At 56.3% G+C, this 15,878-nt stretch overlaps 2 protein-coding genes across 10 annotated transcripts in view; one reads left to right on the plus strand and one right to left on the minus strand.

Moving 5' to 3' along the window:
* Window positions 1–15,878, plus strand: part of NDEL1 (nudE neurodevelopment protein 1 like 1) — an 80,891-nt gene that overhangs the window by 63,611 nt on the left and 1,402 nt on the right. The window contains exon 10 of one of the 5 annotated variants that reach the window (XR_006196384.1): window positions 504–1,385. The exons of 2 other annotated variants lie outside the window; for them this stretch is intronic. Coding sequence is in view for 2 of the 3 variants with exons in the window: in XM_042915187.1 (XP_042771121.1) it covers window positions 504–567 (64 nt within the window). In the remaining variant the exon portion in view is untranslated. Of the gene's footprint in view, window positions 1–503; window positions 1,386–14,607; window positions 14,633–15,878 lie in introns of those variants that run through there. 2 more of the 5 variants (XM_042915187.1, XM_042915191.1) reach the window with 2 other exon arrangements.
* The window catches only part of MYH10 (myosin heavy chain 10), a 130,670-nt gene that overhangs the window by 10,538 nt on the left and 104,254 nt on the right, over window positions 1–15,878 (minus strand). For all 5 annotated transcript variants that reach the window (XM_042915177.1, XM_042915178.1, XM_042915179.1 and 2 more), the window contains 9 exons: window positions 15,469–15,681; window positions 12,054–12,198; window positions 10,517–10,723; window positions 7,755–7,859; window positions 6,368–6,520; window positions 5,733–5,981; window positions 5,263–5,475; window positions 3,407–3,619; window positions 2,010–2,171 (listed from right to left, as the gene is read on the minus strand). In XM_042915177.1, the coding sequence (XP_042771111.1) occupies window positions 2,010–2,171; window positions 3,407–3,619; window positions 5,263–5,475; window positions 5,733–5,981; window positions 6,368–6,520; window positions 7,755–7,859; window positions 10,517–10,723; window positions 12,054–12,198; window positions 15,469–15,681 (1,660 nt within the window). The remainder of the gene's footprint in view (window positions 1–2,009; window positions 2,172–3,406; window positions 3,620–5,262; window positions 5,476–5,732; window positions 5,982–6,367; window positions 6,521–7,754; window positions 7,860–10,516; window positions 10,724–12,053; window positions 12,199–15,468; window positions 15,682–15,878) is intronic.

Genomic DNA, 15,878 nt, shown 5'->3' on the forward strand with positions numbered 1-15,878 from the left:
AAGTCTTTATGATCTGGGCATATGCAGTAGTTTCACAGATGGGATAACAAAAGCACAAGAAACAATTTGTACTGTACACAGCACCACTGAGTGAACAGACCAGTCTAGGGAATGGAAGAAAACATATGGAAATCATAGATCTCACAAGAAGCATCTAGAATATATACAGAAATGTTACAAAACTCAGTTATTAAAGACAACTCAATTAGGAAGATGAGCAGAGGATTAAGAGAGATTTTTCGCAAATAAGATAATGGCCAATAAGCAAGTGAAAAGATGTTCATTAGTCATTAGGGAAATGCACATCAAAAACCACAATGAAATACCACTTCATACCCACTGGGATGACTATAAAAAACGAATAGCAGATATTGGTGAGGACGTAGTAAAGCTCGAATCCCCACACACAGCTGGTAGGAAATGTAAAATGGGACCATCACTGTGGAGAGGCGGGGCAGGCAGTTAAACAGAATTCCCACATAACCTAACAATTCCACTCCTAGGTATGTATCTACCGAAGAGAACTTGAAAGCACACGTCTACACAAACGTTCACGGATGTTCATAGCAGCAGTATTCAGAGCGGCCGGAAAGTCCACCCAAATATTCATCAGCTGTTGGACTAATGCCCTGTGGGCAATGCATACAACGGAACGTCATACGGTAACAAAAAGGAATGAAGTCCTAATGGATGCCACGCCACGGATGAACCCTGAAAACACGCTAAGGGAAAGAAGCCAGGCACAGAAGCCACCTATTTTACGATTCCGTTTATAGGAAATGTCCAGCGTACGCAAATCTCGACACACAGAAAGCAGACGAATGGTCGATCAGCGCCACACGTGGCAGATGGTGTGCAGGGACGGCTGCCGGGTGCGGGGTTTCTTTTCGAGGGATCTGAATGGCCAGAATTGCATAGTGGTAATGTTCGCAGAACCCTGTGAATGTACTGAAATATACTGAAAATAAGCAGGTAAGTTGTATGGTCTGTGAATTAAAACTCCCTACAGCTGTTGTGTAAACAAAATCACAGTTACGTATAGTCTCTGTAATATGCTCAATAATCTTTGTAATAAGCTCGTCAGAATGAGAGCTTTGTGCTTGGCTTTTTAAAAAAAATATAAGGAAGCAGTTAAGTTGCTTTTAAACTTATTACCCAGAGTTGGCTTTTCCTTTTAAATGTTCTATGTTTATGTCTGTCCACGAACACCTTTCTGCGTGTGTGGCTGTGAAAGAAGCCGCCTGCGCTCTGTCTTCCTTTATGGACTTGAGCCCCTTCCTCGCATCCATAGCCCCACCATGTAAATGGCTGGCAGTCCACTTACATTTAGGTGGTTTCCCTTTGTTGCTGTCACAAATACCACTTCAGCTGTGATCTTTGTTCACAGATGTTTCTTCTCAGATTTTGTTAGAACACATTCGTCTTAAGTTTATTTGGAGAGCGAGAGAAGGAGTGCACGCGAGCGGGGGAGGGGGAGACAGAATTCCAAGCAGATTCCACGTTACCCGCACAGAGCCCGACATGGGGCACGCGATCCCACGAACTGCGGAGATCGTGACCTGAGCCATCTGGCGCCCCTAGAAGACATTCTTAAGATGTGGAATCACCACGGACAGAGAAATGGAAATTTTCTCAAGCTTGTCATAACCGTTGAGCCCCCCAGAAAAGGGCCTATTACGAGAGAGGGTCCGTTATAGCCCACAATAGCGGGAGATATTCTGGAAATCGGTCACCGCGACAGTGAAAACTGGCACATCACTCGAGCGGCCGAAGTGCTAAGCCACGACTGGAAAGAGGACGAGAGCCCGCGGCAGTGGGGGGGGGGGGGGGGGGGGAAGCACCACCTTCCTGTTGGGTGGCTTGCGCGTAGCTCAGCGTCTCCAGGGGCCGTGTCCCGGACTTGCTGAGGGGCCACGCGCGGCCCGCAGACACGAGACGCACGCGTGCCGCCTCTGTGGGCCGCAACCCGGCCACCGCGTGCTCCGTCAGAGCCCGCCGGCCGCACGCACCTGAAGCTTGCGGAGCTGCTTGACCACCTCGTCCCTGGCTTTGTTCGCGGCCTCCATCTGAGCTTCCAGGTCCTTCAGGTCGATTTCCAGTTTCTTCTTGGACGCGACCGCCAGCGCCCGCTGCTTCCGCTCGTCCTCCAGCTCCGCCTCCAGCTCCCGCACCTAACGGAGGCACCGGGGTTATGTCTGGCCAGACCCAGGTGTCCCCGCACGGGGATCGGCAGCCTGTCATCGTAGGTGCTCTCTGCTCCGGAGCAGCCGTCGTCAATAAGAGCAAAGCCCAGGAGCTGCAGTTTGTTCAAAGAGGCCTTTAAGCCGAAAACCCTGTACGCACCCTGCCCCCCCCCCCCCCCCCCCCCGCCACGTGATGGCACACAGGAGGCAGAGCCCTTCCCCTCCAATCTCCAGCTCCCGGCTGAGGTGGCACGGAGCTTTCCACACAGTGGAAAGCCAGGAGACACTTTCTTGGGGTGGTTTCATCCGGGGACGCCCAGGCGGCCAGGTGCCGAGGTCTCTGGCCCCAATACCCGAGGGGAGCCAGCTCGGACGTGGGTCCCCGAGCCCAGGCCTGGCCTTCGGATGATGCACCCGGCCCCGTCGGTTCAGAATTCCTGACCCACAGAAACTGGGAGCAAAATACGTGCTCTTTGAAGTCACCGAGCGGGAGGTGACTAATTATCTGGCAAGAAGTGACTAGTGTGCTCAATGCCGGTGCAGTGAAAATAACAGAGTAAGACCAATGTATTCCAGATCCAAGACCCGATACCACGAACTCCAAGGGACTGTCAAAATATCCACAATTAGATTTTAAACTAAACTTTTAAAATTAGAAGTTTGACATATGTTCGGAAAACTATACAAAATTATATACTATACAAAAAACTATACAAAATAAATAAATAAAACAAAAAAATAAACAAAATAAAAAATAAATAAAAATAAATAAACAAAAAAATAAAACAAAAAAAAACTATACAAAATAAATGCCCAGCAACTTTTTAAAACCAAAAAACGTAAGCATCCGGTTTTCCTTTTCCCAACAAGGGATGTGAGGCAAACTTCCCCTTGCAAGGGGCGTCCGGGTTCTTTCCTTCGCCCGCACGTTTTGACAGTCACGGAATTTGCACCCAACCACACGTTCTTGGACATCCCACCACACGAGGCCTATTGAGTCATCGGTAAGTCTCCTGGTTTGTCAACAGCAGTGCTGTTGTCTGAGAAACAGGAAACCAAAAATAATTACATTAGATTTCAGAGAATAAGCTAATCAAACGAGGACATAGATGGATTTAGCTCCAGCTGACGTGGGCCGACACGAACCAGCAGCATATGGACCCACAACCGGACTTGGAGACCAGACAGGCTCGTCCCCGGGGGCCCTGCGTCCTTCCGCTTACCTGTTTAACCAGCAGCCGCTTCTTCTCCTCGTTCTGCTCATCTCTGGTCTGCAGGTCCCTCTCAAACTGGGCCTTCATGGCCTGCATGTTGACCTCTAGGCGCAGCTTGGCGTCCTCCGTGGCCTGAAGTTCATCTTCCAGCTCCTCCAGCTGGGTCCTCATCTCCTCCACCTGCTGCTCTAGCGCCCGTTTGGACTTCTCAAGTTCGTGCACCTAAACCACAGGAAGCAGCGGCACAGGCCTGAGCCTTGGCAGAGGCACGGACGAGGACAGTGGTCTGTGTCCTCATCGGTTACAGGCCCCCGCAGGGCACGAAGGCCGCTCCGGTCCCTCCTGGGCCAGCTTCCCGGCCCCGCTCCTGCTACGGCCCTGCCGTCCCCCGTTTTGGAGCACGCTATTCAGACGGCAGCACGGAGCTCCTGATGGATCACTCGTGCTCTATCATCAGTAAGGTCTTCTCCGGTGACCTTGAAGTGGAGACGTCTTTAAAAGCCCAAGAACGATGAACAGAGCACGGTGTCCGAGGAGCCCATCTGTGGACTGGCCATCTGCCTGCTGTCTGCGTGTGAGAGGTGCTGTGGGAGATCCCGTCTTGCCGTGAAAACCTCACCTGTGCTGCAGATGCACGTGGGAACTTGTAGCTACTTAGGTGCGTCAGGCCTGTGGAGCGGGGGACGCGTGAGAAGTGGCCTGACCTTCGCCACCCCACACCCCCACCTAGTTCTCGGCGCCGAGCGCGTCTGCCCCGCGTCCCCTCTGATCCGTCCCCGAGACACCTCTCAGGCGGCCACGCCACCTCTCCCAGGGGCAGCAGGAGACGTGGCAGGGGAGGCCCCGCAGCCCCTGCTGCTGCTTAGGGCACAAAAGTGAGGTCTGTAGAATGAACATGTCCATTATTCTAGTGAAAACTAAAAGGAACGAGAAAACTGGGTGCCTGGCTGGCTTAGTCGGTGGAGCGTGAACCTCTTGATTGTGGAGTTGTGAGTTTGAGCCCCACATTGGGCATAGAAGGTTACTTAATAAAGAAAAGAAAAGAAAAAAAACAAAGTCATTGTGGAGTTGTCTGCGTACGACTATGCGATCATGGCCACTTCTAGTCTAGGCAGCCTCTTGTCCGTGGGGCTGACCCTCCAGGCACCTCCTGTTAGGAGACCCAACAGGAAGGGAGAGTCTTCCCTCCTTTATGATGTGGCCAGAGAGCCCCTATGTCACAGCTTCCCGAGACGGGGCAAGTGCAACATTGTCTGGCAGACGATACAGATCAGGAGGTTAAGTGGCTCCTCCTGGGGAGAACGGACTGCTTCCGGCCCCAGCCCGGCCTCACAGTCCTCCACACCTCATACACCTGAGGGGTGTGGGACAAATTAACATCACCCCGGCTCTTGTAGAGCGTGTATGCAGTAAAGGACAGCATCACAGAAACTTCCAGACTGTCAACGAGTCCCCAAAGCACTTGAAGCCTTCAGGGAAAACCAAGAGTCTCAGCTGGGAAGGCCCGGGCCAGGAAGGACAGGGGCCGCTGTCCTTGGCCCGGAGGGGACCTCGTGGTACCTGTGCTTGGGAACTCCCTGTGACTCGGGAACAGTGACATTCCTGCCAGGACGTGGGGGGGGGGGGGGGGGGGGGCGCGTGAAGGTGACAGGAATAAACCAAGCGTCACCATCGGTCAGGGCCACTACGAGAACTCATGGCTCAGGCACCGAGAACCGAGCACAGACCGCAGGGTCCGACAGCTTGTCCCGGGAGACCTCAGTCCCCATCCGTGCACAGGCCAGGACGCCGCCATGCTCCTGCGCTGTCGGGAGACACCTTCCCAGATCCTCCCCCGCGGGGGGCCGGGTCCCTGGGATACTCACGTTCTTCCCCACGTCGTCCTTGGAGCTCATCAGGTCTTCCATGTCCGCTCGAAGCTGCTTGTTCTGCCTCTCGTACTCCTCCTTGGCCTCCAGGGCCTCCTCGAGGGCCCGCGCCAGGGACAGGGCTTTGGTTTCCTTCTCCCTGGCCTCTGCCTCCGCGCGGTCTCGCTCCTCTGCATAGCGAGCAGAGATGTTCTTCTCTTCTGCTAACAGCTGCACGGAACGGTGTCGGGACACGTTAGAGACAACGCGAAAGCGACAAACACGCTTCTCATTCGCTGTGTGTCTGACTTCCTGCTGAGCCCCCTACTGTGGTTCATGGGTGCTATTTCTTTCTGCTTTTCTCCCTTTCCAATTTTCTACAAATACGTATAAACACGAAGATTATTTTAGACCACGACAACAAGAGCGTCTGCCAGGAGACGCCAGCGTGTGGCACTGGCCCTGGGACGCAGGGACGCAGGGCCCACCTGGTCGAACTTCTTCTGCTTCTTCTCCAGGTTGGAGGCGATCTGGCGCTGCTGGTCCAGGTCCACCGTCAGGTCGTCGAGCTCCTGCTGCAGGCGGTTTTTGGTCTTCTCCAGCTTGTCGTAGGCCGAAGCCTTCTCCTCCAGGCGCTGGCCCAGCGCCTCCGCGTCCTTCAGGAGCTTCTTTCTGGCTTCTTCCAAACTTTCAATTGTTCCTAAGTCATCGTCTACTTTCTTCTTGGTATCCGTCAGCTGGTTGTACGGGAAGAGAGACCCACGTTAAACAACCCCAGTGACTTTTACAGGTGAGGAACAGAGAAAGCTCGTTTTCCATATTTGGAGAAAAGACGTATAAATCAATACGTGACTGCGAGCAAACGAGGCTCAGACCGTAACGACGTCTTAGCTAATCATCGTCATGAGGATGGCTGGTCTGAGTCCTTACACGGCGGACCCAGTCCGAGGTCACTGTCGAGGCTCCCCACACCCTCACCGGAGCACCGGCGCTTGGCTGGGTCAGAGCACACGCTCACGGGGCTTAGTTTCGTACAACCTAGTTAACTGTGCCAAGTGGAGAGGACGTTAGTCGCTAAGCGCACACATCCAGGCCTCCGCGGCCTCCGCGGGCACACGCGCACCTGAGACTGCAGGGCCAGCACTTGTTTCTCCAGGTTCTTCCTGGCCTCCTCTTCCTCCTCCTGCTGCTCCTGGAGGCCGTTCTTCTCCTCCTCCAGCTGCCGGATGCGACTGCTCAGGTTCAGCTTTTGCCGCGTCTCCTCCTGAAGAAGCTCCTGTTTATTTCACAAGAGGTCGATACCGGAGTTACATCGATCACTGAGCAGAAACACCTTTCTTAAAAACAAAGTCACGGCACAAAAAACACAGCGCCTCAGTGGGTCACAACTACCCCGTGATCTTAAGAAACAGAAATGATTTAAAAACACGCCTGATAATTTTACAGACGATCTTAACAGAAATATTGCTTTTTAAAAATCTTGTTTTAAATGTTTATTTGTTTTGAGAGAGACGGTGAGCGACCGGGGCGGGCAGAGGGAGAGAGCATCCCAGGCAGGCGCCTACGTGGGGCTCAAATTCATGAACTGCAAGATCACGACCTGAGCCCAAAGCAAGAGTCAGGCACTTAACTGAACCCCCCAGGCGCCCCAAAAATACCGCTTTCAACGTGTCCTTGAGGAACGGCAGTGTCGTTCACCGCAGGCACCCAGGCCAGGAGCTCAGTGGCCCGAGACGCCTCCGTCTCCAGCATCTCCGTACTTCTGGCAGACCTGTCTCCCCGCTCCTCTGTCCCTTAGTTGAGGCACTTGGCATTTCTCACTATGCTTACCTCCAGTATCGGGCAACCCGTCAGCTGTCTGTCCTTTACAAACTTCCTGCCAGACTGATTCCCGTGACCCGCCCCTAGTCTCCCATAGTCTCACTGACCAGGACGTGCCCTGTCATAGTGGAAGCTCCAAGAGATGTTTACCCCTGTATCCCCAGCACCTAGCAAATCAACATTCTTATAAAGCAAATTTAATAAAAAGAAGATGTAAAACTCCAAGAAGAAAGTGCTGTGTTATTTTCATGTCAAAGTTGTCATCCTAACTTCTGTCTGGCGTGAAGACATCCCTAACATGTTTTGACAAGAAGGCCTCAACCTACCTTTTTACGAAATGGACTAGTAGGTCAGTGTAATATAATTTCAACCACAAAAAAACAATCTCATTTAAAACAGCCGGCAATACTTGTGTGCGCAGTAGGACCGCTGCTCAGTGAACCATGTTCCAGGCGGTGCCCGCTGGTGCCCACAAGCCTGCCAGACGCTGAGGGCTCTGCGTCCAGATAACTGAGCCTCAGAGACTTCCTGAGCGTCAAGGCCCGTTACGATGCAAGATGGTTCCAAATAAAAGTTGAGCACAAAATCAGAGATGGTAAGAAAGCAGTTGTGGGGCTGGCCTGTTTCACGGACTTGTAGGTTACAGAACCGGCGGAGCTATGACCCAGGGCCTTCACCCCCCAGAATACCTGTGTGTCCTGTAGTTGAGATTCCAGACTGGCTGCGTCCTTGGCAAATTTAATACCCTTCTTCTCGGCTTCTTCCAGAAGCGTGGAGACGTTATCCAATTCATTCTGCGAGGAGGAAGGAATACAAGATTCAGTGTGATGCGACAGGAAGCAGACAGAAAGGTCTGGCCTCACCACTCTTCAACGCACACAAATACAGCAGTGTTTCCGGGGGAGGAGGAGGGATCCTGAAACCCCCAAACCCAAGGAGCACTTCCATCACAGGCGCTGCCTCCCAACAGTGCCCACAGAGGCAGGCACCGTGCCAGCCGCCGCAGACCACGTCAGAGTCCCTGCTGGAAGGACAGGGAGGAACGTAACGGCAGAGCCCGTGCACGGAGCGCGGTTCTCCGCATTCCTGCTCACCGTCTTGTTTTTTATCATGAAGAAACAAAGATTGCACTAAATTCTCTCTGTGGCTCCTCCGCTATGTGAGGAGGCTCCCGGATCAGCAGGCACTGTTATTTAATCCTTCTTCACACTGAGATGCATTAACCCTGTGTTAGGGGTGCAAGTAAATTCCTAGTCTTCTAGAGTTACAGAGATTTAAAGGAGCGAAAGTTCTCGTACCCCATCGAAAGTTCTTTTTAAGCTTAAAAATCTGGTGGTACAGATTTATCAGGAATGTTTAGCTATAGTCTTAAGGCCAGATTTCATGAACGACGTGGTAAAAACATTGTTGCCTTTTCCTCCTTCCTGACCGCTCTAACCTGCTCCTCCCCCACCAAATCCCCACGGTAGGAGACCTTTTGTAATTCTTTGTGAGCGGAGCAGGTAGTGGGGAGAAGGGTGGGGACGACAGGTGGCCCTTCACTCCGGTTTGACCCTCGGTCGCGTTAGCGAAGGGAAGGTGCGCAGAGGGCGTCTCCGTACACGTAAGGCGAGCCAACGACATTCCTGTTTTTACTCGTTTTAGCAACATCCTCTGGAGAGGGCACGTGCCAACAGTCTTGGCGACAGTGTGGTAGCGGAAGGCTCTGGACTCAACAGAGACAGACCTCCGGCCTTCAGCTCGGGCTCCGTCACCCGCAGGGGAGCGGCCAGAGGGCCGCCAGCTCCTCACTTTAGCTTCACGTTCCTCATCAGCCCGACGCGCCCAGGGGGTGACGGAAGGAGAGAGCGGCCACAGGCGCCCACGAGGATCACTTGCCTCGCCTCCTTGCCACCCGGATGGTAATGGTATGATGACGTTAGTAACACTGTTTAACGGCCTCTCTCTGGAGAACACCTCCCCGGACGGGCAAGAGTTAACAGGGGAGGCCCGAGACCGCTCCCCTTAGAAAGGCCTGTTGGCAAGGCCGCCCGGCCCTCGGCTGGATTTCGCGAGAGCGCCTGCCATTCCCTAAAATAGAATGGCTCCCCGTGCCGTTGACACAAAGCGGTTTGTGTAAACACCGTGCTGTATGCCGAACGCGTGCCTTCCTTCTGGGAGTCAGGCAGTGGGGCCGTCGGGACCAGCCCCCAAAGGGACCAGCCTTTCCAAGCGGGCCCGTGGAAAGGACGGCCCACGTGCTGGCCCAGCTCCCTGCCCCCAAGGGGCCTGCTGGGAGCTCGCACCTGGTTTCCTCAGGGCCTCTCACCTTTGCCCTTTACTGATTGCTCTGTATCCTTTCACTGTAATAAACATGGCCGTGAGCAGGCCCGCGTGCGGAGTCCTGGGAGTCCGCCCGGTGGTCTTGGGCGTCTGGCATAGCTCGGCTCTGGAAGCCGTTTCTAGTGCAGCACCACGGGACGTGCGTCTTCTCTGGCCCACAGACATTCATCTATCGTCTCGTTTTTATTGGTGGCGTAGGAGTCCATACTTGGACATGAAAGTTATTCCAGTTACGCTCTTTCGTACGTATTTCTGCAATGAGCATTCTCAGCAGCAGAGTCTGTGTGTGATCCTCATCTCCCTGGGTTACGTTACGAGACGTCCCTTTATTGGACTGTAGGGTATCCTATACATACGCGTGTCTTTGTCTTTTGTATGTATACGTACTGTCTTCTCTCTTTCAGGATTTTAATTTTGTAAATATTTGAGAGAGAGCGTGGGGGTGGGGGAGAGGGAGAGAGAGACCGAGTGGGGGAGGGGCAGGGAGGGAGGGAGGGAGGGAGGGAGAGGCTCTGCACCATCAGCGTAGGGCTAAAGAGGGGCTCAAACTCACAAACCATGAGATCATGACCTGAGCCGAAACCAACAGCCAGATGCCTAACTGACTGAGCCAGCCAGGCACTCCTAAGATTTTACTTTGAAGTAATATCTACACCCAGTGTGGGGCTTGAACTCACAACCCTGACATCAAGAGTCGCACACTCTACCCACTGAGCCAGCCAGGCACCCCAGGGTATTCATATTTTTAAGGCCTGTGACAGCAAAACTGCTGACCTGTTCTTTAGAAAACGTCGTCTCAATTTATACTTGGACCAGCAGCGTATAAAAAATCCAGTTTTCGCAAGTTAGCACCGACACTAGGCACCCGTTTCTGTGCCCACTGCCCCACTTGTCTTACTGACTGGTCTAATGGAGCAGCTGAAGTTGTGTTTAAAGCCCAAAGCTATACCCACTGTTCAGTGTGGGATCTACTACAATTAAGGCCAACTCGTGCTGTCCGTCCCTGAGATACCTAGTAGGACTGAACCTAAACACACCACGCACCCCTGACGGCAGCGGTCCCCAAGGGGCTCGACGGTCGCAGACGGGCCGCCGCGGGTGCGTCCCGAGTTGGGTTTTCCGGGCTCACCTGTAACTTGTTTGCTTTCTCGGCCAGCTCCACCCGGAGTCTGTCTCCTTCCGAGACCTTGGCGTGGAGCTCCTGCACCTGCGCGTCCAGTTTCTTCCTCTTGTGCTCAGACTCGGCCTTGACCTGCTGCAGCACCTTGACCTCACACGCGAGCTCTTTGTTGTCAGTCTCCAGGCCCTGCTTGTTCTTCTCCAGATTTGCCTTGAACTAGGAGGGGAGGGAAGAGAAATTTGCCAGTATTTTTAGAACACTCCATACAAGGCACTGCTTTTTGTATCAGCAGGATGGTGCCCGATACCCGGGCTGCACTCGGCATCGGAGTGAGCGAATGAAAACCTCCGTTCTCCCCTGAGCACGGAGATCTCTGTGGAGGAAACGCCCTGTACTCCCTGCCCGGGGTAGGAGAGCCAGACGTGTGGGGGCTCAGTACACCACGGAATTCATCCTGGTCAGCGTGGGGGCGATTCGGGGTACGTCCCATCATGTAATCATCCACTCGGGTTATCCTTTCTAGAAAACGTGTTCCGTCGAGAAAATTATTCTCAGTGAGGAGCTGAGACCCCTGTTGCTGGGGTAAGACTAACACAGGGGTGTCAGCGCAGGGGTGACCACAACAGGTCGCACGGCTGCAGGGATCGCCTCGTGGGGGACCTGGGCCTGGGGATGGGCTTTTGAGGTGGTGCAGCTGGGGGTCACGTGGGGGCTTCTGGGGCCTGAGTGCCCGGCTTCACTCTGCCATTCCACGTTCTGGCTGTGTGACCCTCGATTAGTTTCCTGACCCTGCCGGCCTCAGTCTCCTCATCCTCTGAACGGAAATGACAGTCGAGAGTCTACCGCACAAGGTTGTGGTGACGGTTAAAGGCAATGCACGCGGCGTACTGAGCATGGTGACAGACACGTGCAAATGTGCACGTCCAGTCAACGTTAATACCGAGAGCGCACGTGTGGACCCGCGGAGGACAGAAGGGGGCCCCGGAGCGGGAGCAGAAGGCACGAAGGAAGGGCGACGGGGCGTAATGGGGAAGGACGCCCGTCTGCCCCGGGGTCAGCGGGGGGACGAGCTGCTGTGTTGTCAGGACGGAAGCCTGTGTGAGACTCGGGGCGGGGATGGCGGCGAAAGGAGGGCGACACCGCGTGTGGTGGCTTCAGACTGCCAGAGGCGGGAGGAAGGAGGAGAGCGTGAGGGCCACGTGAAATGGCCGCGGGGCCTGGGGACTGGCTGGCCGCAGATGGGGACAGGCACAGAGCGCTCAAGGGTTTTGAGCGTGGCCTTCGGGGGGCGGGGGGGGGGGGGCGCTGGTGGAGGGCGGCCCTGGGAGGAACAGGATTGGAGACGGCCACCGGGTCCCCCCGGTTATCGAAAAAAACAACAAAAAGTCAAGGGCCCGTGACCCCTCGGGTACGCAGCGCCCTGCGAGCTGCTGGCCGTGTCAGCCCCCACAGCCGTGCCGAGGCCGGGCTCAGCACCGACTGGACGGATGTGCGCCCGATGGCCGATCTCCTGCAGGACACGGGCCCACGCGCCTGCCCCTCTCACCCTCTTGGCCTGTTCCAGCTGCTCCGAGAGCTCCTCCAGGGCTGTGGCGTGTCTCTGTCGCATGTCCTGGATTTGGGCTTCGTGGTTCCTGGTCTCTTCCTCCAGAGCCTTCTTCAACTCTGCCACCTCTTGTTCACGTTTGGTGCTAGACGGACACATCGTAGAGAAAGCGGCTCAGAATTAACCGACGGACCGATCAAGCACACGATCAAGCACACGATCAAGCACACGGCGAAGCTGTGGTTTTGTTTCACGCAGGACATCAGTTTCCCCCCGAGGCGACGGACACGGTGTGATGCTTCCCAACTCCGCGACCCCGCACGACGTTAACCCTCAACCTCGGCTTCTGCACCCCCAGCACGAGGGTCACGACCGAACCCTGGCCTCACAAGGCTGTGAGGGTCACACGGGGGAAGTACCGGGCATAGGCCCTGGCCTAGAACAGCCCTCACTGTATCTGGGGTGTTGCCATCGTCACGTGAAAGATATCCCCTCGGTTCCTTTGATAACTATCTGGTCGGGTAGGTCCCGGAAAGCCGTGTGTCCGCTGTGACCCCGGGGATCCCTCCAGAGAGAGTTCAGCTCCCCTCAACTCCTCCGTCTGACGTACGGTCAGACACAGTGCTCGTCCCCACGGTCACCAGACGGTGGCGGGGGGGCAGGAGCTGGTTAAGGCCAGATGGCCAGCTGCCTGCCACAACCCCAGCGGACGTCTCACTGCATCCGGAAAAGGTGGGTCCCCAAGTGGCTTTCCAGAGCTAAGGGTGGGGCAGGCCACATCACAGGACGGCCCGTCCCGACGGAGGCAGGACTCTCCCCGTCCCTGTGACATAGCTGTAGTCAGGATCCTGAGATAAATCGAGGTCTGCTCTAACCTGCGTTTAGGGAACGAAGATCATGTTAATATTAAATATGTTTACGTGGTTTTCCAGCGTTTTTGCCATTTGCTGTGACAGGTGTAGGGTGGTGACCTCGCTACCTGGAGGAAGCCTTCACAGGGCCGTCCGTCCCAGCGCCACCTTTACCAGAAGCGTAGAGCTTGACGAAGCCCGAAACCCTTGCTGAAGCACGGCAGATCCCAGCCCCGCGCAAGCTGCAGACATCAGGGGTCAAAGTGGCTGGGGCTTTACGACCGGCCTGAAGAACTCCGGCAAACTCGCGCCGAGGTTCGAGCGCGTCAGCAGTCAGGACGGGGACTCGGGTGCTGACTCGGGGCACGTTCTCCTCCCTTGACCGGTGCTCACAGGCAGCCGGACAGAAGGGATCAGAAGATTCAATGTGGTCTCACTGGGCTCGACCCGGGGGGTGGGGGCCTGTCCCTGAGTCTCCTCGAGGGGAAGGACTTGGTAGGGGGGGGGAGGTCGCCGGACGTAAGCGTCAGCCCGGCCAGGCCGGACACCGCATCCGGCCACTCTGGCCCCGTGAATGATCCGTGCTGTCGGCCGTCACACGGCAACGGCATTTCTCCCGCTAGCGGGGCACGGCCCTCCGGGTACGAATTCCTACATGAAACCAGGAGTCTTGCACGGCCCCCCCTCCAGGCTGAGCCGCCCAACTGTTTTTCGTCTTTCACGGGAAGTCCTCCGGAGAGTTTGTGCCAAGTTTGGTTACTTTCACACCGACCCGGGGAAACACGCACGGGGAGGAGCCGGTGGGGAGGCAGGGGGGGGGTCCTTGGCCGCAGCGGCTCAGGCCAGCACCAAGACCCCGGAGCTGCGGGCAACCGGAAGTCTTCACAAAACGGCACCCACGAGCACTACGTTTGAGCCTGTCCGTGGTTTTAATAAACGTGCGCGTGTATGGACTTATTTTCAAGAGGGGAGTGGGAGAAAAGGACCGGAGCCTTTTTTTCTATCGTGGTCAAAAAACCAGCTGAGAATTGAGAATTGACAATTCAATAAGGTCTAGTTCAGTGGCTTCCAGGTTAAAAAAGAACTTTTCTTTGACGTTGGTTTTTGAGAGAGAGACCGTGCAAGCGGGGAAGGGGCAGAGAGAGGGAGACACAGAATCAGAAGCAGGCTCCAGGCTCTGAGCTTTTGTGACAGCGCAGAGCCTGACTTGGGGCTTGAACTCCGGACCGTGAAACCACGACTTTAGCCAAAGTTGGACGCTTAACTGGCGGAGCCACCCAGGCACCCCCGTTGGCAGATTTTTAAAAGCAGACCTCCTACTGGGAAGGCCGGGACTTAACCCGCTGACAGCAGGGCTGTTCTGAAGAGGGGGAGGAGGCCTGGGCCGGCCTGGCTCACGTGGGCTCCGGCTCTCTCCGGGGACGTGACCTGTCGTCCCTGCCGCGGTCTTACGTGTTCATGGGCAAAGCCCCACAGACACATCGCGAGGCTCCTCCATCGCCGACCACTCCCTCGCCGACACCATCTGACGGCCACCTCGCCCTCAGAGCGGCCTTCTCCGCAGACCCGGTGACGCCCCCCCGCTCCAGATCCCCCCCACCCCCCGACCCCGCCGGGTGAACACACGCTGGTCCTTCCCTACCTCCCTGACCACACCTGTCTTCACAGGTGACTCCCCTCCCGCCCTTTGTGTTTCATTCCAGGCCTTAGCTCAGCTGCCACGTGAGAGCGAGGACACCCCGGAGCAGCGAGCAGAGGGCCGTGTGTGCGCACGTGGGTGCGTGTGTGCATGCCTCTGTTTGCACGCAGCCGGCCGCAGCTACCAGCCCCTCACGCCCGGGGAAGCTGGAGTCTTGAGGAGCGAACAGACGGCCGGGAAGAGGCCGGGGCAGCGGTCTGGGAGGTCACAACCCAGCGGCTGACGTGAGGACACGACCGAGTGCCGGCAGGAGCCCCAGTCGGCCCCTCCACTGGGCCGCCTCCCGCTCGCCGCTCCAGCTCTCCGCGACCCTCTGGGGGCGGCAGCCGAGGCTTCCACACGCCCCTGACTCTTCCCCCTGCGCTGGGCTGTGGCCTTGCCTGTCACCCGGCACGTGCCTCTGCCCTGCCTTCTTTTCCATTTGGTAAACGTGAACCTCCCTTCTCTGCTAACCACGCCCACAGCCCCGCCCATCCCGTCTGACCCACCCGCCCCTCCGGGCTTCCGGGTCTGGTAGGAGCCTCCGCCCAACTCTCTGTGCACCTGCCCCGGGGCCTGCCTGGAGACGTCCGTCGCGGAGTGTGGCTTTTCCCGATCCCATCCCAGCCCGCACACCTCAGTCTGCCGGTCCTTCCCCGCCAGCCGCCCCTCCCCCACCGGACACGGGTTTGTTTCTAACCACAGCTATCTCGTCCCCGTTCCTTGGCCATTATTTCCCGTCTCTGTTTCCTTGGCCATTACTTCCCGGAGGGAAAGAAATACTCAGAACAGCAACGAAAGGAAAAGCCCCGTGTCCCCAAGGAGGCCACCGCGCCCGAAGCATTTCTGCCAGACGCCAGGGGGTGCCCACCTACGCGCCACTCACCGAAGTTCCTGCTGAGCCGCGGTGGTGTCCAGGGTGTCCTCCAGCTCGGTTTTCAGGGCCTCCAGCTCCTCACTCAAGTCCCGCTTCTGCTTCTCCGCCTTGTTCCGCGAAGCCTTCTCCGATTCGAAGTCCTCCTGCAGCTCGGCGATCTGGGCTTGCAGCTCGCGCACCACCTTGAGCGCGTTGTTCTTGTGGAGCGTCTCGTCGTCGCCCCTGCGAAATCGCCCAGCACGAGAAGGGCTCAGCCGGCGGCCGCCGGCATCCCGGGGGGATCCCACCCCGGCCGTGCCCCTCTGCGAGCGGACCCCAGTCACACGTCCCTCTGCCCGTGGCCGGGGCTGGGCCCGCTGGGCAGGGGGAGGAGGCACGGGGGTCGACGACCTGAAGGCCCCAGAGCCAGAACCAGAATT

Source organism: Panthera leo, chromosome E1, assembly GCF_018350215.1.
Source record: "Panthera leo isolate Ple1 chromosome E1, P.leo_Ple1_pat1.1, whole genome shotgun sequence".
Taxonomy (NCBI): Eukaryota; Metazoa; Chordata; class Mammalia; order Carnivora; family Felidae; genus Panthera; species Panthera leo.